The sequence below is a fragment of the Podarcis vaucheri genome, assembly GCF_965113315.1.
Source record: "Podarcis vaucheri genome assembly, chromosome: 5".
Taxonomy (NCBI): Eukaryota; Metazoa; Chordata; class Lepidosauria; order Squamata; family Lacertidae; genus Podarcis; species Podarcis vaucheri.
In genome coordinates this window covers 39661592-39688949 of record NC_138763.1, presented here as the reverse complement: position 1 = coordinate 39688949, position 27358 = coordinate 39661592, and the positions used below count along the sequence as shown (strand labels likewise).

The 27358-nt window shown below is 41.5% G+C and overlaps 1 protein-coding gene across 2 annotated transcripts; it reads left to right on the top strand.

Annotated features, from left to right (window-relative positions):
• The first annotated feature begins 6743 nt into the window (after positions 1–6743).
• CLDN18 (claudin 18) lies at positions 6744–25959 on the top strand. Of its 2 annotated transcripts, none has more exons than XM_082223717.1 (5): positions 6744–7021; positions 20396–20560; positions 21812–21923; positions 23174–23284; positions 24181–25959. In XM_082223717.1, the coding sequence occupies exons 1-5, from the start codon at positions 6802–6804 to the stop codon at positions 24320–24322; spliced, it is 750 nt and encodes a 249-aa protein (XP_082079843.1). In that variant the 5' UTR covers positions 6744–6801; the 3' UTR covers positions 24323–25959. The 2 variants fall into 2 exon arrangements, with proteins under 2 accessions (XP_082079843.1, XP_082079844.1); XM_082223718.1 differs by lacking the exon at positions 6744–7021 and adding an exon at positions 16837–17115.
• Positions 25960–27358: the final 1399 nt, after the last annotated feature.

The following is a 27358-nucleotide window of genomic DNA, read 5'->3' as shown; positions in this document are numbered from 1 at the left end:
CTATGCTCATATGCCCTCCAGCCTGAGCTGGAGAAGAACTTCTGGCTTAACCACTCACTTGCACCCCTGACACCAAATGACCACTGTCTGCCAAGACTTCCCTTGATTGTAGACAGCATTTGCATGGAGTTTTCAAAGCCCTCACTGTGCTCAGATATAAATTGTAGCTTCACGTGGATAGAAGCTCCTGTGACCTCTGCTAGCCTCACAAATCTGCCAAAAACTGGCAGGGAACAAAGGAAGACTGCAAGTTTATGTGATCCCTGGCTACTTCTGATAGGCCTCCTTCTGTATTTTGAGCACTGGGCTGCACCTCTCAAACTACCGAAGTCCCAGAACTCAGCTTTGCTCCTTTATTTAGCCCAACATAATGGAAACTCTCTCAAGAGTATGGAGAAGACACAGAGACGTAAGGTTCTAACACACAGTCCTATGAACATAGAGGGTGGCACAGGTCACAGGACAGAACACATATTCCAGTTTCAGTGAAAGCAAAACAACAAGCCTGTATTGCTTAGAAAACTGCCCCAACTGTGTTTCAACATGATGTTTCTCAACAAGGCAAGCCTTAAGCTCCAATTGGGCAGTGAGCCCTAACATCAATTTCCTGGATTTTGAGTCATGGGAAGTGTTCCTCTGCAATGCTTTATTAGCATATTGCTTGCATCTAATTATTTATTTAAGACATGGGAGGGAATCCAACGAAAGGCAACAAATATGATAAAGGGATTAGGGGGCATGACTCAGAAAGAGAGATTAAGAGATCTTGTCGCATCCAGCCTCAGAGAATAGATAATAAAAGAGTCATATAGAATATTATCCTGTATGGAAACCTTTGAAAGGAAATAGTCCCAAAGTTATCAAGGAATTATATAAAGTGGTACAAGAATAAATAATGACCTGATAATGGAAAAGGGGAAAGCGAACAGTGGGAGATTAAACATGATGTTCTTACAGGTGGATTAGTTGGAGAGCAGTGAATCACAAGGCCAAATCCATTCTGTGAAGCTGTGGCTCATTGAATGAATCAATGGAGTGATGGAATGACAAGACAAACCTTGGACTAGTGATGGGACCCAACTCCAAGCCAAGCACAGCAGATCTTTGCCTTTCCTATATGGCTCTGTTGTACCATGCACTGTGTACTGGGGAGGGGGTGAAGAAAGGGGACAAGCCTAGCAGGCACTCTTTGTCAAGCTGTCCATGTCTGTCTTGGTCATGATCTCCAGCTGGTACAACAGAACCTCTGGTTTCTTATGATCTTGGGAATAGATGCAGTTCAGTGCTAGGGAAACTGTGGCCTTTCAAACCTTGTTGTACTCCAGCTTCTATCACATGCAACCAGCCTGGCCAGTGGCGATGGGAGATGGGAGTTGCCACCCAGGAACATCTGGAGATCTACAGGTCCCTCACCCTTGATGTAGTTATCAACTCAGAATGGGGCTCAAGCTCCTACTCCTATCCCATTCTTTCATGATGCCCTGCCATTCGCTCTGCAAGTCTGTCTCACTTCTTTATTGTCAGTAATGCAATCTAGAGCAACCCTTTCCACCCCAGTGGAGGGAAATATATTATAGCTTTGTCCATTTTACCCATTCTGTATAGGTATCAGATAATAAGGGGCTCCAATGTCCAAGAAGTGCTCCTGATCTACTTTGGAACCCTCATATTTAATAATTACTAGAGAGATGGGACCAGTGGCAGAGCACGTGCTCTTCCTACTGTAGGTCCCATATTCAATCCTTGACAATCTCCAGTTAAAAGGGCTAAATGGTAGCAGATGATGGGAAAGAGATCCCAGAAAGTGGGTACCTCCCAGAGTTGTGGTTGGCTTTCGTCTGTCTCTGGCAACAATGGAAGAGTGTGCCTAGAGTTGTAGATAATACTGGGCTAGATGGACAAATAACCCCTGTGACGTCACTACTTGTTTTGCGCACTGATGCAGTGAATGGATGCACCACTGTCCACAGCTCGTACTTTTTTGAAAATTAGTATCTCAGTCTACATATGGTTGCTTGATTTATTTGCTCTGATTCAAAGCAGGTGGTGAACGAGCCATCGCAGAGCAACAAGCAGAAGGGAATAGTGGAGCTATGTGGAACTGCTGTCTGGTCGGTCAGTTGACATCTCTGATATTTGTATCTCTGAAGTTCTGCTGCACTGCAAGTACTGCAGCTGCTAGTGAAGCTGAGGAATGTAAACAGAAGTACTATTAGCATCCTATTTGGCTCTTAATGGTTAGAGGGGAATCCAAGACTCTTTTGGCAGAGTGGCCCTCTTTTAAAAAGGAGAAAGAAAGAAAAAGAAAGAAGTTTAATTGAAGCCTGCGATGTTGCAAAATAGAATATCTAAGTTTTAATTGAAAAATAATTATAACCACTTAATCATTTTAAATGAGGGCTGTAATTGCAGTCAGTTCATAATAGCCAAATACAGACACTTAGATTCCCGCAATAAAGCAGGGATGGTACAGCTTGATTTGCTAATAGCACTTCCACTTCTCTTTCCTTTTGTCTCAAAGATTAATTCAGGCAAGGGCTATTAGTGCTGTTAATTGGTTCTGCAATTTAGACCTTGTGTCTGTGAATGAGTGACTGATGCAGCCCTATCAGCCAATAATGTGAACACTCTGTCAAAGTGTTCTCCATTGTCCAGTTGGATATTACTCCTCCAGAAGCTCCCCTGTGCCACCCAGCCACACTTGATCCCAGGAGGGATCAGGAAGAAGGCAGTTTCTCTAGGCTAAGCAATTTGCCCAGCTTTAGATAGGTCACCAAGATGTCTTTGAAGTTACAGTTGGTTTGTGAATAATATTGTTACAAAAGCCTGGTGCCTGCCCCCTCTCTCTGCCAAGCAGTGGCCAGAGCGCATGGGGTCACAGGCACACATACAGGGTCTGTGTCCCTTCAGAGAACAGAAGGCACGGCGGAGGCTGCCGTGCTTTAAGAAATAGGGTTTATTTGTCTATTTATACCTTCCACCTGCATGGAGGGGGTCCAAATCTTATAGCATGGCCTAGAGCATTGCAGGCAGTCCTTCCTTCACCCTCACCAAGATGAATATCCCCTTTCTTCCACTTGCCCTCCCCCAGAGCAGTTACCCTGGCAACCTTCCAAATCTCCAGGCTCTGGTCACACCTGGGACAAGGAGTTGTTGAGGACCCTGAAGGATCTCTATTGTAATGCTAACAGCCCTGCTCTTCCCTCAGCCAGCCAGGCTGGTTTGCATAAGGGAGCCCAGGAATCCCCTTGCAGTTTATATTCTCCCTTCATATCACAAATAACCCCAAATCCTAGCATTTATTAATTTCTAGGGTTTAGCAGGATCCCCCCTATTTCTATAACAATAGAGTGGTACCTCAGGTTACAGACGCTTCAGGTTACAGACTCTGCTAACCCAGAAATAGTACCTCAGGTTAAGAACTTTGCTTCAGGATGAGAACAGAAATCGGGTGGCGGCAGTAGGAGGCCCCATTAGCTAAAGTGGTACCTCAGGTTAAGAACAGTTTCAGGTTAAGAACGGACCTCCGGTACGAATTAAGTTCTTAACCCAAGGTACCACTGTATGGCAAATCATTGAAAGGTATCATTGGCAACAGAGACAAACCCTCAACACAGGAGATTCCCCCTGCCCCCATTGTCGGGGAAGAAGGAGAAGTCATGAAAATTGCGATGAAGAAAGAAAAGCAAGATCAAGTAGCACAACAAAACGAAACAAAAATATGGCTATTGAACAGGATCCAGATTCAATTAATTCAGCTTTCCCCACTTGAAATCAATGGGCCTTGAATTATGGCTAACTTTTCCTTTTGATTCCAATGTGAACTTAAGTTCAGCTAACTTTGTCTGGATCAAACCCAAACCTGGTTCCAACAAGGTATAACATTTGTGTCATTTGCTTTAGCAAAGTAGAACACAAAGTTTGTGTCTAATGTTCGAAGATAGTAAATTAGATCTAGACTTGCAGCACAATCTTAACCATCTACTCAGTCCTACTGACTTCAGTGAGGTTTCCAGGTAAATGGAGTTAGAGTTGCAGCCTAAATCGTGCTTAAGAGTTAGCCCATTGAAGTCAATGGAACTTATGTTAGTCATGACTCAACCCAAGTTGGTACATCAAACCCAAGGTGCAGTTATCACAGACTGAAAAGGGAAGCCTTCAAGAGTTGTGTGTTCTCAGAACCAATCGGCAGACTCAGACAGCATGTTTGTAGCTATGATTAAGGCAATACCAGAAAACTATTCAGAGAGAACTTCATCCTGTGTTGACCGATACCAAGAGTGACTTCATCTAGAATACACATGATGCTACAGCTGCTGACTTTAGGCTGAGTTGCACCGTGTGATGTAGTTCTGATTTCAGACCTAGCCAAGTCAACATTGAGCTGCCTATTAACATTACTGAATTTCCCTGCCAGCAATTTCCTGTTATTCCCCCCCCCAAAAAAATCCCTAAGATTCCAGCCAGCAGGACTGATATGTAAGTAAATTCAGAGGCAATTAAAACAAATGTGCACATTTATATTATATTATCAATCCATAAATATGACACTTGGATGACAAGGCCTCTTGTAAGAATACACAACAGAAACACACAATATTGTATTACCTGAAAATCCTCAAAGTTTCAACACTTAATTGCTCTTTTTATGTTAGTAATAATACAAAGAAGCTTTCTTGCCACTACTGTCTAGCAGGTTTCCGTCCATATATCCCAGGGGTGGGGAAGGTCAGGCTCTGTTGTCAAATGCAGGCCTCCAAGTCTCTCTAGGACTTTGCCACACACACATATCTTTGGTCCTGCTCTGCACCCTCCTCTAGTGATTTTACCCAGCTGGGATGGGTCAATGAACTGTGGTAAGGCCTCTTGCTTGCTGGGATGAAAGATGGAGAGTGGTGTGGAGAGCTGTGGAGACACACTTCTTTCATATTCCTTCAAGCAGTGGCACAAGAAGGTAGGACAACCTCCCCTCCTCCACCAATGAACTGCCTTCCAGATGTTTTGGATGATGATGATGATAATTTATTATTTATAGTTCACCCATCTGGCCGGGTTTCCCCAGACACTCTGGACAGCTCCCAACAGAATATAAAACAGAATAAAACTTCAAACATTAAAAACTTCCCTAAACAGGGCTGCCTTCAGATGTCTTCTAAAAGTCAGGTAGTTGTTTATTTGGTATCTGATGGGAGGGTGTTCCACAGGGTGGGCGCCACCAACGAGAAGGCCCTCTGCCTGGTTCCCTGTAGCCTCACCTCTCACAGTGAGGGAACCGGCAGAAGGTCCTTGGTGCTGGACCTCAGTGTCCAGGATGAACGATGAGGGTGGAAATTTTAGCAAGGAGAAATAGTAAAAATGGGTTCAGCACAGAAGCTAACTCCAAAAAGCTAACACAACAGAACCTTTCTTAACTCCCTTTTCACTGTTCTCAAACCTTATTTTAAACTGTAACTTTATCCTTTCTGTTTTATCTCCTGCTTGCTCTACTCAAACTTCTGCCATTGCTTAAAACTGCCTCTTTCCTCTCCACCCTGGCTTTACTGAAGCTTTTGCTGTTGTTTAAAACAGCTACTTTCCTTTCAGTGTTTCTCCCTTCTTGCTATACTCAAACTTCTCTTTCATTCGTCAGCTGCCTCGTTTGAGAGAGATAAAAGACATGGAGCCCTCCAATAGCACTCAGAATACTCAAACCTCTGCTGTTGTTTAAGACCACTATTTCCCCTTCTGTCCCCTCCATCCCTACTTTCCCCAACGTTCTGCTGTTGTTTTAAATTACCACTTTACCACTCTCAGTGTCTCTCACTTTTTGCTCCCATGTCATGGCCACTGCTATTGTGCGACCTGCATCATCACCACCATCATCAATTACCGTATTTTTTGCACCATAACACTCACTTTTTTCCTCCTAAAAAGTAAGGGGAAATGTCTGTGCGTGTTATGGAGGGAATGCCTATGAGTGGCATGCCTACGGATTTTCCTCCTCTAAAAACTACATGCGTGTTATGGTCGCGTGCGTGTTATAGAGCGAAAAATACGGTATATTTCCCCAGCCACTCTGGGTGGCTTCCAACAGAATATAATTTTTTTTTCATTTATTTGGTCTGCTTTAGTTTAAATTTTAGTGATGTTTAGGATTATTGTTTTGTTTTATAGTTCTGCAGTTGACTGCCTTGATAGGAATGTCTTAATAAAAGAAGGATATAAATAAATATGCTTTTAATAAATAAATGTACACCCAGAATCCACACGCAGATAGACAGATGCAACATTACTTGCAGAAGAAAGGAGGTAATTGCTGGAATAATGGGTCAAACCCCATATGTATTGGTACATTTCCCTGATTTCTAATAGGTAGCGAGAGTAGTAAATTATATTCGAAACCTAAAGGGGAGGACATGTCAATGTTTTTATGCTAAATAACAACATTTTAATGACACAGCCAACTTCGCTCCTTGGTGTGTAAGCCCAACATTTCTGTAACAGAAAGGTGCCTGCAAGGCTTAACTAATGCCAACCCTTTTGAATTAGTCATGAAAACTATTCTCGAAAGGTAAATAGAGAGTGAGGCATTTGCAATATGGATAACAAATGGCTCCTGGTACCGACTGAGGCAAATAATCTAACTGAAACAGATAACAGGAGCAGGGCAAGTCTGTATGGCAGAGGCCAAATTTCCCTTCCTGTTAGTGACGTGTGCAGCCTCCTGTCAGTAAAAGCCCCATTTTGCTTGACAGGTACTCAGATGCGATCACAGAACCATCGGTACACCTTGCAGAGTCCTTTTCAAAGCAAGTCGCCATCATGTCTGTGACAATGTGCCAGTCCGTGGGCTTTGTGGTGTCAATGTTGGGGGTCGGTGGAGTTATTGCCTCTACTGTCATGGACCAATGGAGCACCCAAGACCTTTACAACAATCCGGTGACAGCCGTCTTTAATTACCAGGGTCTATGGCGCACTTGTGTCAGGGAGAGCTCTGGTTTCACCGAGTGCCGCTCCTATTTCACCATCCTTGGACTACCAGGTAGGGAATATGCTGTACTCTCAATAGTGTGATTCAAAAGAGCTGGTGGGATGAAGTGACTCAAGACTGCTGTAGGCCCCTGAGAGAACCAGATCCTCTCATTTGCTCTTGCTCCCTTCCTCATAACATTATTCTCATTTCCATAGACTTTGAGAAAGGGACAGGGGAAGAAATTTGGTTTGGTGGGCCTTTTAATGCAAGCCTACTTAATTTGCGCTGCCCAAAGCAGTATGATCTGGCACACACCTATCCTTCAAAATGTGCCCTTCCCTTAGTTTTGTGATGAAATAATGTTGATATGTATGTGTGTATTGAAATTCACATTTTAGTGAAAGTAATGTACAAAATTGCATTGTACTGGGGATAATTGCTTGCGTATGTTGGAGGAAATGCATACAAAAATGTGCATATTAGGAGAAATTTGCATAAATGCACTGACAAATTGCTGTGAGGACTTTTTTGCTTTAAAAAGTTGCAAACCGATGTGGAACTGTGGAGCACTGAACTTAAAGACTGGGAAAATGAGAAATGGAGAGAAGCCAAAATTGACAGATCTGTCTATTCCCTACCTAGAGGACAGCATTTTATATAGTGAAATGTTCTGCTGGAGATAGTCACATTTCCCCCCTCACACTGATGCCCATATCATCACCAACATTTGCCAGGCTGGCTGATGTGGGGGCAGAAGTGCAGAAACCTGGATGCAGAACTATCCAAAGGGATCAGGAGGTAGAAGGCAAATGACAAAAACCCCATATGACCTGAGTATTATTTCTAATGATGTGGGAAGAGGATGGTGGATTATATACGTGTGTGTGTGTGTTTGAAATTCAGAATTCAAAAGTATAATATTGCTTTTGTTCAAACTTTCCCCCACCATCCCAAGTCCACATGACCAATGTCATGTTGATTTTGGGAAAGAGATATTGTCTTCCTTTCTAAAGATACCTCTAAAGGAAGGGTTTTAAAAGTTAAGAATAAAATATATAAGATAGAAGTCATTTACAATCAATTAAATAAAAGCTACTTTCAGGAGACTAGATCTTTACCTCATGTTGTGCAAGGCCTTTAGGTTTTTCTTACCCCCACCACTTTCTTATTAAATAGTGTAACGTTTAGTCTTCAGATGATTTAATATCAGATTAGAATTTCTTTTCTTTTCTTTTTGGAAATATTTCTCTGGAAATATTTGTCCAGAGAAAAGGGGGAAATCAAACCTCATTGGGGTTGAAATAAAGCGCTTGACACCTGTCCCAAAGCGACATTCTGGAAAGTCTTTTGTGTGTGTTTTCTTTTCTTGACTGGAGCCATTGCAAAGGTATCCTCTTTGTTCTTGCTGCTCAGGCGATGCAGGAAACCCTCCACATTTATCATCCTCATGCCCTCCTTATCAACTGCTGAAGAGCAGCCTACAACTTAAGCCCTGTTGTTCTAAATCTTTAATGCCAGAAACAGATTCTTAATAATAATGGCATACATCTCCTGTAACATCAGTATGGTGACTCTTCTAGTATTCTGCTAGAAGTACAAAACTGGTAAACAATTCCAGCATATTTATAATGGGTTTTTAAGATTTATCTGTCCTTAATGACTTAGTTCTATTTGTTTTATATTGTGGTTTAGTTCCTCCAGGGGTAAAATGTTTAGTTAAGACTCTTCTGAACTTACCTATATAATGAGGGATACTGAATAGAAGCATCTGTCAAGTCAGTACCTAGTGTACTCCTCTTTTGCTGCTCTTTGTAGGTCTCTGGATGTGGGTGACCACCTCATAGGAACATATGAAGCAGCCTTATATTGAGTCAGACCTATGGTCAGTCTACAGTGATTGGCAGTGGATCTTCAGGGTTTCAGATCCTTTCCTAGCAGTGCCTAGAGATGGCAGTGCACAGAGCTATGGCCTTACCCTAAGAGTCTTCCTTCCTCTCAGATTCTAGCACGTAGGTATAGGAAGAAGAATGTTGGACAGAGCCTTTCTGGCATCTGCCTTAGATATTAGTGGTGGGGAAGATCCAGAAGTGGAAGACTGGCATCTCTGCCCTTATGCTTTACTGTTATTTTTATTACAATATTTGTAATTCCAACATATGTCTTTTTGCACAAGCAAGTAAACATATCGATATTCGATGGGGAGAGCCGAACAATAAAAAGTGACAAGCAAACTCGACATTCCAATTTCCCTGTATTGAGTTTAGGAAGGGATGCATTTATCAGTGTGTGCAAAGAGCAATGGGAATGAGTTTTCTGTCAAAAGTGTGCTGTGTGGGAGCAACCTAATCTGTGTGCTTGGGGTGTCAAAGGCACCTATGATACACTTACACATCATGGTCAGCTCATGTTTTCCTCTACAGCAATTATATCCATGGAGGAAAATAGCAATGTCTGAAGTGGCCCAAACGATTTCTTTGAAATCAACTGCCGACAGTGCCTCCTACAAATTTATCTGCAGGTAGTGGTGTGCTCACATTACTATTTTAAAACAGTAACACTACATTGTATTCATTATACAATATAGATAGATCTGACTAAAGAGTAAAGTTTGCTCTTGCTTTCACCATGTTAAAAACTGCATGTTATCATCCTACGAGGCAATAAATAAATATCAGCAAAGTAAATGTAAGACTAGCTGTTAGCAGTAGGAATGAGAGAGCTTCCAAACCTTATAAAGCTTGCTTCCTGTCTTGGCCGAAAACGTATCCAAGGTACCCTTTCCTTCAGTCTCTTTCTCTCTTTCTCAATACTGGAATCAACAAGGAACAGGAATCCAGAGAATTAGCCCAGGAAAAATTAATCTCACAGGCTCCCAGGTTTTGAGACATATGGAAGTAAGAATCCCCCCCCCCAATTGTACCTTAAAGCTTTTGGTTTATCTTGGTCTCCACAGATCTTTCTGTGCCATGTGGTGCCCTATAGTTGAGGACCTTTTGAACAGGAAATGCCAACAAATGACTTATTTGATTTATTCTTTAATATATGTCTAGACAGCCCTTCACCACTCAGAAAAAACTCCACAGCAGATTGCAAAGTGTTAAGTTAAAAACATTTACAATAAATCATAATTAGCCTGGAGCTAAACAAGCAAAAAGCAGATCAAAAATGCTAAAATTTGTTTTACACACATATTTTTAAAGCAATCATAACTTCATCTCTGGCCAACACAAGGCATTGGAGCCAATTACTAGGGACTGAGGGGTCTTTGTCGCCCCAATAAAATATTTGAGCCCCCCCCCCAATATGACGGATATTGCCTTTCAAACAGTGTGTGTGCACCATGCCATATGATCAATTATGTGGGGTGGGGTTCTCCTGCCCCCCAAATATTTTATTCCAGTTGGCACCCCTTACACAAGGGTTAATGCTTGACAAAGCATGACTCCTGGTAGCATGACCCCAGTGTGCAAAAGGCAGGGGCGCATTGTGGTGGGTGATGCAAATGGGTGTGTAGTATTCTGCATGTGGTACCGCTAGAAACTACCCTTCGTTGCTTAATAATGAAGAACATGGTTGGAAATGTAGGAAGTGAATCATATCTGATGGGGCAGAGTTGGGCAAGTCACACATCTCAGCCTCAGCCATTCCACTTTATAAGCAAAGAAAAACTATGCGTTGTAACAGTGCTGTTAAGATGGCAGCTTATGAGTCACTCCCCCAAAGAAGACATAGGTTCGCATAAGCTTTGCATGTGCTAATCAATAAGTAAATATGGGAATTTAGAAATAAATGCTGAAATAGAAATGTAATATAGTACATCTCACCTTAGGGGGGAAACTGTGGTCAAGTGACCCACATCCCTGCTCAGTCTGCCTCCCCACATGGTCAAGGGGCAACTGCAAGGCCCCTCCACTTCCTTCTTAGGGTTATTCATCTTTAAAGAAGGCTTGGCCAGGAACAGCCTTCAAACAGAGACCAGGTCCTCTGTAAGGTAAGACGCACATAGGATAAGTGCTGCTGTGAACAAAATGAAATAGCTCTTGTACACCATCTTCCACAGCCATGAGCCATTGTCCTTGAATGTGTGGGGGGTTTGTTTTGTTATTTTGGTAGCTGTTCAGTGGAGGTGGAGGTGGTGTGATTATTATTATTCTTTTAATGGCTCTGGGCACAATTGATCACTTGTCACACGGCGAGAGAAGAAGTCCATTTTCACCTCATGTGAAAAACAAAGCCGGCTGCAAGGCAAAATATGAAATATTCTACCTCACTTCCCCAGGCACTCGAAAGTAGAAAAAGAACCACTTGGGAATAGACCTTGTGCCGAGAGACAGAGGAGACAAAGCTATCGCAGCTCTGCTTGGCCAAAATAATATCAATCTGCAAGCGTGGAGTGGTTTTGTGTGTGATTCAGCACTGTGTACATGTTTTTAATTAACTTGTCATCCTAAAGTGCTAACAGACCAAATCAATTAGCATGTAAATTCCTCAGCCGCGGAGGAGGATTCTGGCACCCCCCCACCAGTATTTATTCTGTGAGTAAATGTAATATAAATGTACATACAAATATGTTTTACTCCAAAGTAGCTGGTAGTTGGTAATCATTATCAGCATAGTCTAATGAAGAAAGAAATGGCATACACCCCCCACCCCCCAACATAAAACTAAAGCAGCATGTCTTTTGTTAAGAAGAATAAAAGTAGAAACACTTTTCTCACTTATTGTATATTTTATGATTGTAATTGCTGGGAATATCCATACAAGAAGAGCCTTGCCAGTGAGGCAGGTCCGTGTTTTACTGGGGCGTTCTGGGTGTGATAGAGCTGTCTTTACACCATTTGCAATGAGTAATGGAGAACAATGTTTCAGGGAAAACAAGTAAATATAAATAATCAAATTGTAGCAATATGTCTTTCTCTAGGATGGAAAACTACGAGATTGAGGGATGAGTTTACTCTAAGCCCGCCCCACCCATTTTTACATTACAGCCACCTCACCCGCTTGGACATAGTTAATGGGGCTGCCAGTATTTCCATTATAAAGCCCTATTTATTATTATGACAATAGCAATTTATATTATGAACAATAGTGTCATAGTGAATAAAAACAGTAAGATTGGAGTGGAGCAGCCAGGCAACCCAAATGTATCACTGACATTTTGGTTTCAGTGTTTCTCCCCAACCCCCAAACCCACCCTGCCTTAATGCTCTCAAGTGCACCAAAAACAAAGAGTCCTTGGGATTTATTTTAGTTAAAGTTATTCTGTCCTTAGAAGTTTACTAAAATGAGAGAGTCTAGTACAAGATATTGCAAAAGGGAAGGTGTAATGACAATTGTGTCAGTCTTCAAGCCATTGGTACTAGAGTAGGCATAATGTCTTACCTAGCACTACTCCAGAGTAGCATCTGTGGCTGGTGAACTATATCCTCAATTTCTGTTTCAACTGATCACTTACAAAAATCTAATCAAGGTTTGATATACCATCAACAGTTATGCCGGCTAGGTCCTATTCTGTCTTCCATCACCTACCCCATTTTACCATCCTGGTCCAGATAGCATAATTTATCAAATTAGAGATGCCACAAAACGATCATATGACCATTTCCTTCCAGATTTGTGATATTTTCATGACTTCCACAATATTTTCCATGAATATATCTCGTATCCATGCTCATAACAGTCACAACTTTCAAAACTTCTCTTCCCTAGTCTGGTACTTCCCAGCGCTGGTGCTGCTTTGAAAGATAGCTAGAAAATGGTGTGGTACCTGCTTTATTTGTAAACCAAATGAAATATCATTGTATCTTGAACTCCAGCCTAGTTCATGCCATTTGTATTGATTGTAAGAAGATGACAATTGGGTGCTGGACAAGAATGGTGAATCATTTCATTTTTTATGGAGTCAACAGATCACCAACACCCCTAGATCCTTTTCTACAGTGTGTTGGCTGCATTTTTTTAATTGAATACACCAGTGAAGATAGAGGACCAATGCAGACTGAAGTCCCTGCCTTTATAACTCTGAGGATCAGATGTATTACATGAACATATCTGATATGCAAATTAATCACTGGGTGGGCCCCGAAAAAGGTGGATTGGCACTTGACATGGTAAATGAACAAAGGCAGCCCCAAGGCCTTCGGACTAAGAGTCTTTGTGTTTGGAGAGAAAACTCTAATTCATCCTGCAAAGCCATTCAGAGACTCCAATTACTGAAGTTTCACTCTTTGGGTTCAAGTCCACAGCATAAGAAGTATTGTACAGAAAAGGGTGGAGTTGCCTTAATTTCCCCCAGTTTTTCCAACTGGATGTCATTCTGTGGGAGTATGCTATATTTACCGAAAAAGAAAGTCAACATGAGTTTCGGGTAGTTTTGTAGGAGCAGCGATGATAACATTGAAATGTTCCAGTGGGTGCAGTGATCAAATACACATTTGTCTGAGGAAAGGGCAGATAAAAGGGGTGGGTGCTGCTGAAACTAGGAGCTAGGGTGTGACTCAGTGGCAAAGAATAAGTTGCATGAATCTGGTTGCCTGTACTATAACACAGCATGAGCCAAACAAGTGCAATACAATTCATGTCTGGGATGAGTAGTTCATAATGGCGACTCCTTGCCCCATCTTCCTGGCATAATCTCTTCACTGGATCATGGGATGAATAGGACTAGTAGATTGATGCTCGCTGGACAATCGAACAGATATTTTAATAGGCTAACATTGTTGTTAGCATGAGAGTAACATGCAGCCCTCTTCATGTTGCTGGACTCCAGTTCCCATCAGACACAGACAGAATGGTCAGTGGTCAGGGAAGATGTGAGATGTAGTCCAGCAGTGGTGGACCTTGGCGTCTAAGATTTCAGTGGCACCCTGTGCAATGCCAAAATCTGCCACCCCCCATATCCAACATTCTCTGTCTGCTAGCTTACACAACAACAACAAAAATCCAATGCAATTGCTGCACTTGTTGTTATTTAGTCATTTAGTCGTGTCCGACTCTTCGTGACCCCATGGACCAGAGCATGCCAGACACTCCTGTCTTCCACTGCCTCCCGCAGTTTGGTCAAACTCATGCTGGTAGCTTCGAGAACACTGTCCAACCCTCTTGTCCTCTGCCGTCCCCTTCTCCTTGTGCCCTCAACCTTTCCCAACATCAGGGTCTTTTCCAGGGAGTCTTCTCTTCTCATGAGGTGGTCAAAGTATTGAAGCCTCAGCTTCAGGATCTGTCCTTCCAGTGAGCACTCAGGGCTGATTTCCTTAGGAATGGATAGGTTTGCAGTCGATGGGACTAGTGCACTAGTGGAAGCTATTTCAGCAACAGCTGGTTCTTGTTGCACAACAGTAGATTCTTAGGCAATCTGCTGCACAACAATCTTTGGTAATGTACTTGTGTTTTGCCTTGTGAAATAACATTCCCCAGCACAATAACTACACTGGATGCAACCCAATGTTTATCTGCTCAGCTAGATGGTGTGGTTCTTTATCATGCATATAGTTAAACATCCAGCCTCTTAAATTTTATATATTACCGGGATGCCCAGCCCACCTAGGCAGTTATTACCGACATGTTTATATAATAGCCTATACATACTAAGCTCCCTGTAAATTATCCCTCCTAATGATAGTTTTCATTCAATTTACAATGAGAATATTGTATTGATTGTGTCTGTCGAAAATAAGAGTAGCATGACTGGGTAAAAGCTGGATTTGTTTCTAGGTCAGAGTTGAAGTAAATCAGTTGCAGGAGTGTATTAGATCAGAATTGATGAGCCCGGAGTCCAGAAGGCCTCTGTAACTCACTGCCGTGCATCTGGCAGAGCAGCTTGGCAAATTTATATCGCTCCCCAGAGCCATTTACCACAGTGGAGAAACGAAATTAATTTCCTAATTCTTACAGCCATTCTGCCTTTCCCAACAACCACCTATAAAACGGCTGTTCTCCCTTAGCTTGTATGAGGGCATTTCTAACCGAAACCACCATTGGTACGTTCATCCACAACTTGATAAACTATGATTCATAAAGCTCTAGAGAAGAGCCATGGCCATTCACTCCTTCCTCGTTTCTTCTCTTTCCTTCACTCCTCCCTATACTCACAGACTTTGGCACAGAGATTCCAGCTTACATTATGCCAGTGTTCTTTGTGATGTCTGAACCAGAGAACTCTGGATTGATGTTGGTTAACAAAACAGGATAATAACCAGGGGGAAGAGAGGGGAGTGCGCTTGATTAGGGCTGAGGTTCTGCTGTTATGGTCATCTGGGAAATAATGGAAGCAGGATTATGGATGGGTGACCTCTTTGTGTATGTCACTATTCCACTTGAACCAATAATTAAGTTGTGCCATCAAGTGTCACTTTAGGCTGATTTCTCAGTGAGCATAAGGATGCTAAAGTCTCCTCTCCTGTGTATTTATATGTTCCCCGCCTGTTAAAGTCATCCCTAGACATTTTTCAAACCCCAAACAGCTTTACCACATGTTCTGAGAGCAGGTCCTGGGTTCTACTGAAATATTGCAAGGTATCCTGGGACATGCTTTTGGACTGCCAGCTGCTTCACAGTGGCTTCTAAAAATGTTGCTGTCCAAAACAGTCACTTGGGTTGTTTGTATAGTCAGGCCATCCTTGTGTCTCTTGTACACAGAGGTTTATTGTGGTATTCTTTCAGTCCTCCTCCCAACTCTTCTAAACCTGAAAGAACCAAAATCAAACATGGCGTCCAGACCTCTACTGCATTTCCTCTTGTGTCAACACAGTACTAGATGAATGTAACAGATAAAGGGGTTGCACATTGGTAAAGATTAGGTTAAGGAAGCAATTTATTATTCTGGGGTGCAGCCCGAGACACCTTCCTCATTGTTAATTCGGTAGAATGATTCATGGTATCGGGTTGTGTAACAGCTTTATAGAAATGTGCAGGGCTTACCACCCCACCCCCAATTAACTTTTGGCGTTAATCACCAGTACAACCTCTCATCTCCTAAAATAGAGCAAAAGAACTGTTTTACCTTAGTCCAGCGGTCCTGTCTTCATCCCTGTTTCGTAATGGATGAACTCAACAGCAAGAGTACAAGAACAACACATAAATCATCAGAGCCATTTTATTCCAGCCCTACCATTAGGTAGCAGATGATGGGGGAAGAGATCAGAGACAAGGAATTACAGGACAGATCTGTGTGAGCCATTGAGTTTGCCTGATACCCTCTCAGCTAGCCTGCTATGTTCAAGCAAAGTAGACGGCCCTTTGAATAGCTTTCCCAAAGGGGGAGCGTTATCGCTTCTCCTATTCTGAAAACAGAGCAATTTAAGAGTGTTTGCAAGGAATGTGTTTTACACCTTTCCTGGTTCAAGAGAGAGATCTAATTCCAAGTAAGCAAGAAGCAAACAGTCACAAAATGCAATGTGATTTTAAAATATATTTTTAAAAAGTCCTACTTCACATAACAATCACTAAAAGTTTACAGTGGAGTACACTTTGATGATGCTGACGAGAGCAGGTCATTTTGGAAAGCACTGAAAATATAGCTTGTAATGCTGGTGTTGTCCTCAGTTCCTTTCGTCTCATTGGAATCAGCAACATGTCAGGTACATGGAATAAGCAAAGCTGAATAACAGGGGTAAGAATGAGGGGGGCTGATCATGTGCATTATGAACAGATTGTTCAATGCAGCTTGCAGGTTGACCTCCATTAGTCCAACAATGACTCTTTGGCCAACAAGGGCTTCTAAGGGACAAAGGCACCAGTCTTCACTCCCGCCAACCCCAAAGCACACACCAACCAACAGAACTGAAACTGTGCTATCTTGCAAAAACACATTGAGTCAACAAAGCCTGTTAATGGAAACCATCTGATAAGGGCAGCCACTGTTGGCTGGTACAGTGAATGGGACTTCGCTGCTTCCTTAAGCTTTGCCAGTGGTGTAGCAGCTTCTGATTGCAAAGGAGGTCTCATGTCCACTACAATTTGCCAAGTGTTGGGCTTTGTGGTTTCAACCCTGGGCTTCGCTGGCTGTATTGCGGCCACAGCGATGGATGCATGGAGTACGCAGGACTTATATGACAACCCGGTGACAGCTGTATTCCAGTACCAAGGCCTCTGGAGGAGCTGCATCAGTCAGAGTTCGGGTCTTACAGAGTGCCGGCCTTATTTCACAATCCTTGGGCTTCCAGGTACGGACCAGGGGCTGGCCAAGCGAGGCTACCCCAGAGATGTGACAAAAGCCAATGATTTTTAATAGGTTAGCAAGAAACAATATTTTAAACAGCTTGCTAATGTAAATGGAGACTAATATTGACTGCAGTGATGTAGTTATAAATGTAGAATCAATTGCTGTGAATAAAACTGTCACGCAGAGGATATTAAAGTGCACACATCATTTTAAAAGATCATATTTTATTGTTATGGGGAAAGGTGCCAGAAATCCAGAGTGAAAACTAACTAAACTTCTTTTCGGAGGAGAAGCAGCAGTTTCTACCCGCCAGACCAAGACTAACTCAGTGTGTATTTGGGCACTGTGTATTTATTTGAATGAACTGATTTGATATCATATCTTGGATATCGGTGTGCACACCCACCAATGAAAGAAACAATTTTCCCACATGACAGTAAATAGGTTTAATCCCTCCTTCCACCGCCCACTGGTAAGTAATATAGATACTTGGCCTGAACATGTTGGGAGGAGAAAATGTTCTTGTTTTTGTGAAGAACTATGCAGAAATTCTGGTTTTAGTATGCTGTTCGGACACAATAATAATAAACATTCAGGTATCATTCTGGCCTTGTACTATTTCTGAAGTTTTAGTGGAACTTTCTGTAGTCAAAGCAATGAGTGTATTTGGCAGGGTGTGTGCCTGTTGGAAAGTAGATAGGGGCAAAGTTCTGTTATCAAGAAAGGACGTGATTTTAACATCTGGGTCAGTGCAAATAGGCTGCAAATACAGTAAGTGCAACCATAAAATGACTTTGGAATAGACAGACATTCAAAAATATTAAATGAAACATATGTGGTATGTCATGAATTATATATATTTCACATTTTGAAAATCACATTTCTAACTTTTGAAATCAAGTTTTCAAGAGAGCAGGCTTTAGATGTCTAGGGTGAAACCATGGTAGTATGATTTTAAGTTGATATAATTTTATATTTTTGAATTGCTGAAACCTGCCCTGGGACCTTATGGTGAAGGTGGTCAAGCTATTTATTTAATTATTTATTTAACCACCTAATTATTCACATCACAAAGCAGTGTACATAAAACAAGGCCCAGGATTTCTTTCTATCATAAAGCCAAACACTACCTTTAAACGCCTGCTGGAGCAAAAAAGTCTTAGCCATATACTTGAAGTTCCACAAAGAGTGTGCATGTCTAATCTCAGTTGCAAGGGAGTTCCATAGGCTTGGGCCCATGATACTGAATGCACAGCAGCTAATAGCTATGTGCTGTACATCTAAGACACAGGGGACCACCAACAGCGACTCCCCCTAATATTGCAGTGATTGGGCTGGGGAATAAGGTGATTTAAGAATACAGAGTGGTCCTTGATATGCATAGGTGTTTTTGTTTTTTTTTAAAAAAGTAAAATTAAATGTAGTTACGGCCAAAATAATACGTTAGAACACCAGTCATTTTATTTTAAAAATAGCATTCAAACTTTCAAAATATGCCAATCTATTCTCATTATGTTTTTGGTTTTCATCTATTGTTCAGATGTGTTTTTAAGTTTCTGATCTTGGTAAAACAGGAGCCAGTGAAATGAATTTTGAGGAACTGAAAGTGGAACATAATACACAGCCAGATCATGCATTGCCTTTCTGTTTGCCTCCTTCTGTTCTGTACACAAAATATGCAGTGATCACCCTTTGGTACTGATAGCACTTGCCCAGGAACTCTTGTTTCCCTGTGTGAAGATCCCTAGTGTAGATCAGGCCTGAGCTGATGAATGGGGGTCTGAAAATGCCTGGATTGTTAATATTTGTGTTCATGCGTTGACTAATTAGACCACATCTCATGACTCATTTACCAGCTGCAGCAGATAGTATGGCAGTCGGTAACCGTTTGCAAAATGGACTTCTCATAACACAGGGTAATAGGGTCTTTAGATGGTATGGCAAATATCTTGTTAATCACTTCCTGTTCAGAAACCTTTGCCATGGAATTACTAAAATAGATTAAACAAAAAAACAAAAACAAAGTAAGTATCAGGTTTAAGGTGCTTGTTTTAACCTTTAAAGCCCTATATGGCCTAGGACCCTCGTACCTATGGGACCGCCTCTCCTGGTATGTCCCATGGAGGACCTTATGGTCTTCAAATATAAACATCTTGGAGATCGCGGGCCTCAGCGAGATTAGGCTGGCCTCAACCAGAGCCAGGGCTTTTTCGGCTGTGGCCCTGATCGGGTGGAACACTCTGTCACAAGAGACTAGGGCCCTGCAGGACTTGACATCTTTCTGCAGGGCCTGCAAGACAGAGCTGTTCCACCAGGCCTTTGGCCAAGGCACAGCCTTCTGTAATCCTCATAGAACTCTAGCCCAATGGTTGCCATTAATTTGACTCTGAATTGATTTTAGAATGTATTTCAATTAATTGATTGTGATTTTATGTAAACTGTGTTATTTTTACTGTTGTTAGCCGCTCTGAGCCTGGCTTTGGCTGGGGAGGGCGGGATATAAATAAATTATTATTATTATTATTATTATTATTATTATTATTATTATTATTATTATTCATATGCTGCCCATCTGACTGGGTTGCCTCAGCCACTAATGATTAAGACACAGTAAGACATCAAACATTAAAAGTGTCCCTAGATGTCTTCTAGAAGACCGATAGTTATTTATTTCCTTGACATCTGATGGGAGGTTGTTCCACAGGGCTGTCTCGACTACCGAGAAGGCCCTCTGCCTGGTTTCCTGTAACCTTCCTTCTTGCAGTATATATGTTTCTTGGAGGGAAAAGGGTTTGAAAGGTTGACTCGAGTCAGAATGGGCTAGCTTTCTACAAGGCAGGTGGGGGGGGAATGACAAAACACATGAGAGAGTAGATGTCACAGGCACATTATCTAAATGTCAAGGGCCATATCCACAGGGAACAAACTGAAGTCCTGTTCTGCTCAAAAAGAACATGTGTGCTTCTTGATGCTTGCTCAACAGACATTAAGCATGGAGAGCAGCTTTGGATGTGGATGTTTCTGAAAGGGACTTTCAATATTTATTTCACAAATCATCAGGCATTTCCCTTCTTTCTTATGAACAGCCTACATTAGCTCGAGCTCAAGAGGTTATGTTTAATTCTGCATTTAGTAACATGTTTTCCCCCCTGCCCTGAACGTTTTGCCAATGGTTCCTTTGTACCACAGCCCTTTGATAAGAGTTGATTTTGGTTGTATTAAGAATAGTGAGATTGCTACTCATTTAAATAATTCCTATTCTCCTTCCATGTGTTTTGCAGCGATGTTCCAGGCTGTGAGAGCTCTGATGATTGTGGGCATCGTGCTGGGTGCTTTTGGCCTCCTAGTGGCTATTTTTTCCCTGAAGTGTTTACGGGTCGGCAATATGGAGGACTCTGCCAAAGCAAACATGACTCTGACTGCTGGAATCATGTGCATTGTAGCTGGTGAGTGATGGTTCTTACTGGGGCTCCACAGTGCATTCTGTTCTGGAAGAGACAATTGAAATAAAGGGGCTGAAAGCATTTAACAAACTTACAACAAGGGACTAATAAAGTTTATAAGCAGGCATTGGAGTGCATTCAGATGGCACTTCATTCCATTTTCCAGACATTTCCTTACCTGTAATTTTTCACATTTTATGTAATATTTCACACAATGTAAAAGCCACTTCTGGAACTCTAGTGGAATCTAGTGGAAATTAAGCACTCATTTCTTGTTAATTGTTTCCAGAAAAAATAAATCAATGTGCAAATCTATTAACACAGAGAACCACACAAGTTTTGCATTGTAATTTTCCACAGTTTTCACATGACAATATCTGGGGCTGTATCTCAACATACAGCTCTTTCCTGCTGTTTAAAATTTAGTATGATGTGGTATATCAATTAAAAAACCCATATTTCAATAATGAAATGGGAAGTTGGGAAGGGGTAGTACCTCTCGTGGGGGGCATATCATGCCCCTTTGGGGTAGCTTGTCCACCTTTGTTCCCACCCTGCGCTCAGCTCTATCTGTGGCTCCTAGAAACTGTCAGGATGTGACAGCAGCCGCACCCAAGGAATGGTTTCGACTGGCCAGCTAAACCAGATGAGGGTAGTCAATGGGTCCTAAACCTTCCGTGAGTTAGGGATTTCCCTTGCATGTGGAGACAGGCTCCTGCAAATTGAGCAAATGAGGCCAATAGGGGATCCAGGGAAGTCACTTCAGAACTGCAAGCACAGCGGTTTGACTTCACCCCCGGAGGCGCACTCCATTGTCTCTTGAGATAGATGGATGCCAACAATTTCCACAATGCAGTAGGTGCAGTATGTAGTATAATGAGAATGTTAGAAACTGGAACAGAAGCACTAGCATCACAACCAGCAAAACAAACGTTATGTCTTGGACTCTCCTGAATTATAGTAGTGCAATAAACTGGGTGTTCTGTTGCTTAGGTGCAACACCAGCTTAATATTACCACTTTGATTCAAGGACACTTGCACCTGATCCTACTTTCTCTGGGTAACATAGTTTAAGATATTTAACTTGGTATAGATACACACCTGCAGTGAAAGGTAGCAGCATTCACACACCTGGGCATTGATGATATTATTCTATGGATTCCTGTTTCGTAAGTAAAATTAAGTTTAAAAATCTGGCCTTGACCACCTTGAATTCCATTCTGACAGCAAGTAATGATCTCTTCTCTCTGACAGGTCTCTGTGCTATCTGTGGGGTATCTGTTTTTGCCAACATGCTTGTTACAAACTTTTGGATGGCAACAGCTAATATGTATCAACCAGGAATGATGCAGACACTCCAGACAAGGTAATTCTGGGTCATGCACAGCATTCAGTGTTGGGGTGTGTGTGTGTGTGTGTGTGTGTGTGCAGCCACTTGTACGCTTCATTCATGACATGCCTAGCCATAATGATGAGACTTAAGGCATAACTACACAAGAGGAATGAACTCTTCACTCCTGGAAATTGTATTCATTGGGAGGGGCTATTTTCAACATCTTCACCAAGCTACAGTTTTCAGGATTCTATGGTTCAACACTATTAAACTGATACAAAACTGATGTGCTTTGTAGTCTAGACTGGCTTTATAAGTTAGTGTCATCTTCTTTGCCAAGCATTAACTAGATTCATTGGTAATATATTCAATGTATGCATGCCAAGTCAAGTGTATAAAAGAATGTCATGGATCACACAGTAACAGAGGGAACTACTTTATCCTGGGTCTCTAGCCCAGTTTTGTTCATATAGCCCAATATTATATATTCTGATTGGCCACAGTTTTATGAGGTGCTAGACAGAGGTGTTTTTCATCACCTGTTACCTTATCTTTTTTAAAAAATAATAATAATAATAATCTGGAGATACTGAAAACTAAAGGCAGATCTGTACCATACATTCAAAGCATACTAAATCCACATTTAAAGCATATGACCCCCCCCAATAATAATCATGAGAAGTGTAGTTTCCCCTTTACAGAGCTACAATCCACAGCTTCATCAACAAACAGCATTTCCCAGGATTCTCTGGAGGACGTCATGAGCTTTAAATGAGAATTGGATGTGTTGAAAAAGTCTGGTGTGAATATGCACTGAATTAGGGACCTCCTCCATATGCTCTATCACAGAGCGATATCCTCCCAGTAATGTGGGATAGCTAGGTCCACATCGTGTGGGTGTAAGGCACAGAATGAGTAGGCTGGGATTACAAAACATGGTGCAAAAGAAGCCAGTACATTGGTCAGATAGATCAGGAGAACAGGCAAGGGGGATAGAGGCAGGGCGATGACAGAGACATACTCTACTATAGACCATGGCTGCAATATGCCCCTCCCACTCCTTTTGAGCAAATGTATTTGCCAACCCTTGCACAAAACCCTTGTTTTAATTTAAATACCAGAGGTGATGCATTCCTTAATTGGAGGGATACAGGTTTCCCATACATGGCTTATCCCTTAACAAAACTTCATTTTAAATATCCTTTCTAAGAAGCAACATATTGACTTGAATAAGACACGTGGACTTGAGTAAACTAAGTACCATCACTCACTTTGTTTTCCAGATACACTTTTGGGGCTGCCCTGTTTGTGGGATGGGTTGCTGGAGGCTTGGCCTTGGTTGGAGGCATTATGATGTGCATCGCTTGCAGAGGACTGGTACCCGAAGAGACCCAGTGAGTGCCTATACATATTCATGGAACTGTTGTGATATGGAAGGGCAAGACAGATCCTTTTCTTCATTCTCCAACTTAAAAGGTGGCAGAGTGGCCACACTAAATCATAGGGATGGAGGAGACAATTGACTCAGTTTGCTTTTGAAAGTGAACTTACATAAACTGAACTTTCCAAAGCAATACATGAACTGGAACACAGTTCTCTAGCCAAGTAATGTATAGAAGAAACATGTGTATATTAGGAAAATGCACATAAATAACATAAAAATGCATTAATTTGGCAAAATTGCATTGAAAAATGTGTATACCAGGAGAACTTTGTACTAAAATGCTGGTAATTTTTCATGAGAACTTTTTATTCCCCCCCCCCCACGAATGTGGACAACTGTACATTAGACTGGAGAAATGAGAAAATAATAGAATAATAAAACTGTAGAATTGGAAGGGACCCTGAGGGTCATCTTGTCCAATCCCCTGCAATACAGGAATTTCAACTAAAGCATCCAAGACAGATGGCCATTCAACCACTGCTTAAAAACTTCCAATGAAGGAGAGCAGACCACCTTCTCAGAGAGTCTGTTCCACTGTTGAACAGCTCTTACCATCATACTTCCTGAGAGAACCTGAGAGAAACCAAATTTGTCAGATTCACCCATCCCTACCTACATGCATGATGAGAAAACCACTAAGCATTTCATAAAATGGTTTCTTTCATAATGATTGAGTCTGTTCTACATGTTACTGTAGTGAAATAGAAAATGGATATTTATGGAGCTTACCTAATTGTATTATATTCTTCACTAAGTAACAAGGAATAGAACAGATGATTCTGAGTAGTCAGTTACCTTAGACAGTTCCACAAAGTGACACCACTTTGTGTTTTATTTCTGTTTCAGTTACAAGGCCGTGTCCTACAAGAGCGCTGGATATAAGTCTGGAACTGGGTATGAAGCCAAGAAGGTCCCAGTAGTTGAAACCAATACTATCAAAAGTGATGACGGGAGACGTTCCTATCCTTCAAAATATGACTATGTATAATCCCTTCCTAAACCTATGGTTTTAGACCAAAGCAACAGCAAAGTCCTAACTTGAAGCCTTTCTCAAGTCTGTTTTCTTATTTTCTTTGGTTTGGCTTGCTGTTTATAAATGTTCTTTTAATATGACTGTGTATAGTTCCTGACATTATAAAGACTTCCATAAGAACTGTTCCCTTCCGCTACATTTGTTATAATAGAAGTTAAAGACAGCTGAAGAATTGGTTTACTAATGTACCTTTTGTTGTTTCTTTTAATAGAGGTAAGTAGATGTTTAAGACCAGAACATTACTGCAACGTACAGTGTTGAGTTCATGTAAAGTTCATGCATTGAGACTTCATTCAGTGTTTGGTTGCCCTTGATGACACAAAATGAAATACAAGGCTAAAACAACACCATTACACAGAGGCCAATTAAAAATTTTAAAATGTTAAAAACTTAATTTCATACAGTACGTAAAACTGATCTAATATAAATTTCTGAAATAACCACCACCTGCTTACAGAATTCCAGAGGAAACATAGTTACAATTTGCTTTCTTCCCCTTTCATTAAATTCATCCTCTCTTGAACAGCCATAGGAGCTTATACAGAAAATCCTCATATAGAATAGAAATATGTCAAATATTTCTTAGAGCAAACACTTCTTTTATATATTTGAATACACTATCTGTCATAAGAAAACCAGCGATATCCTTTCTGACTTTGTGGCAAAGCACAGAATTTACTGCCACTCTTACATTTCAGTCCTGATAATTTGTGCTGGCAAAACTGGCTTGTCACAATGGCACCATACCATATTTTTCATGAGATCACACTGCTATGCAATGCCTTAAGATAGTAACCAACAACCAGAGGAATCTGGGCCACATGACCTTGAGCAGAATCATGTCATGTCACCCAGAGATGAGGAACCTCCGGCTGTTGTTGGACTCCCAACTCCCATCAGTCTCAGCCAGCGTGACCAGTGATCAGGGATGATGGCCCACAGTCCAGAGTCTTACTGAAGAGTCACATTGCGCCCTGCTGTCATTCATTACTGCCAGGGTTAAAGAAAAGAAAATTGGCCTAAGAAACTTTTGTTTCTGTATTCTAATAAATATAATACACTGTTGCCCAACTCTCATTCTGTCATTGTTATTTCTAACAACATCCAAAGATGCACTGCTCTAATTCCAATATAATGGTTTCTTAATCCATTGAATAGTCATTACAAGTGATCCAGAACCCCAGTAGGATTACTGTGCAGGTGTCACTTGCCAGCCAGGTGAGTTTTCACCTTGGCATCCATTTAGCAGGTCAAGGTGCAAGAACTGAGAAAGTTTGATCACCACAGAAGTGGTACATAAATGACAGAATGGCAGCTACTACCAGCATCTGTGTTAAAATACTCGATTGGATGGAAGAAGCTATCTTGCACATCTCATGGGTAACCAAAATACAAGTTACGTTATAGCAGAAGTCTCATTAAGCATAGAAACATGTAATGTATACTGATCACCATTTAATATTCTTTTAGCCCAGCAATGCTAATAAATACTGGAAGGATTTATGTTAGTACCATTTGACATTTAGTTTTTAGGCATTTATGGCTTGTTGCATAGTCCTTAAGACTTTTTGCATGTATTTTTTCTTTTTTTTTTTTAAAAAAAACCCTGACGTGTGTATTTTTAATTTAATTAACTAGCTTTTCACAAAGCTGACCTATTGGTTGTATGCCTGTTTCACTTGTTTATAACACTGATTTATTTCTCATTAAAATAAAATACTTTAAGGGTTGCCATTCTTCTTCTTGTTGCTTGCTTGTCACTTGGGTCTTCAGTAATCTCTAGACTCGGTACAGTGGTGCTACCAAGGCAAGGCATTGGGGCAGAGGTCCAGGTCTGTACTCAGCAAAATGAGCCTGAGCTCCCCCCCCCCCCCGCCAAATGCAGGGCTGGTTTATCACATTTTGAAGTAGAATCAAAGAACGAGAGGGCACCTTTTTAGAGGAAGGGGTCATAGCTGAGTAGTACAGCATCTGCTTTGCATGCAGATGCTCACATTTCCTTGGCATCTTCAAGAAGGGCTGGGAGAGAACCCTGCCTAAAACTCTGGATAACCACCACCAGTCAGTATGGACAATACTGACATGGATGGACCAATGGTCTGACTTTCTATAAAGTAAGGCCCACTGTAAGACCATTAAGTCCAGAGTCTAAAATTATCCAACTGAGCTGCTGCTGCTGCTGCTGCTGCAGTACTGCACTGTAAGAGTTGCACAGTCATTTCAGGACAAAAGAAAGAAAATGGGGTTTTGCTCTTCACGTCGTTTGTGAAAGCACATTATTTTCCTCTTGGGAAAGTTCTTTACAGGTGCAGAGAATGGCACTCCAAATATTGGCACCCATTGCTTATGCAAAAAACACCCCTGGAAATATCAGTCAACAAACCAAGTGACCTTGATCCTACACAATACTAAGACAAATGTGATGATCCCAGCGGAAATGTAATTTTTGGAGGCCTTTGTTATCCCTTAGTATATTTGAAGAGGCTGGCACATGTTTGGGCTGAGCTTATATTGACATCTAAGAAAACAGAAAGAGCCGGTTGGGTCAGGCCAGTGGCCCATGTAGACCAACACACGGGAATGTAGAGGCACATGGGAAACCACAACGCAGGACCTGAGCATACCATGTCATACGTGTGGAGGAAAACCTTAAACATGTAGCAGAGTCCCCCCAAAATAGACCAGAGGCAATAGTACTTCATCCAGCAGAGCTTTATTTGTGCTGAAGGCAAATGAGTGTAATGGTCACTAATCCAAAACATTCAGTATTGACACAGTCCATAAAAATCCAGTTGCAGCACTCAAAATAAAATTTATAAACTTAACTCATAAGACTAAACCTTAGCACTAAGCATACTATGCACAGAACACCACACCAGAAGGAAGAGAGATAGAAAGAGAAAGTAAATCCCAGGCTCCCTCTGGTCTATATTTATAGTCAGCAAGACCTTAATTTGAAGAGATAAGAGAACCAGTTTAAGCCAGCTTCCC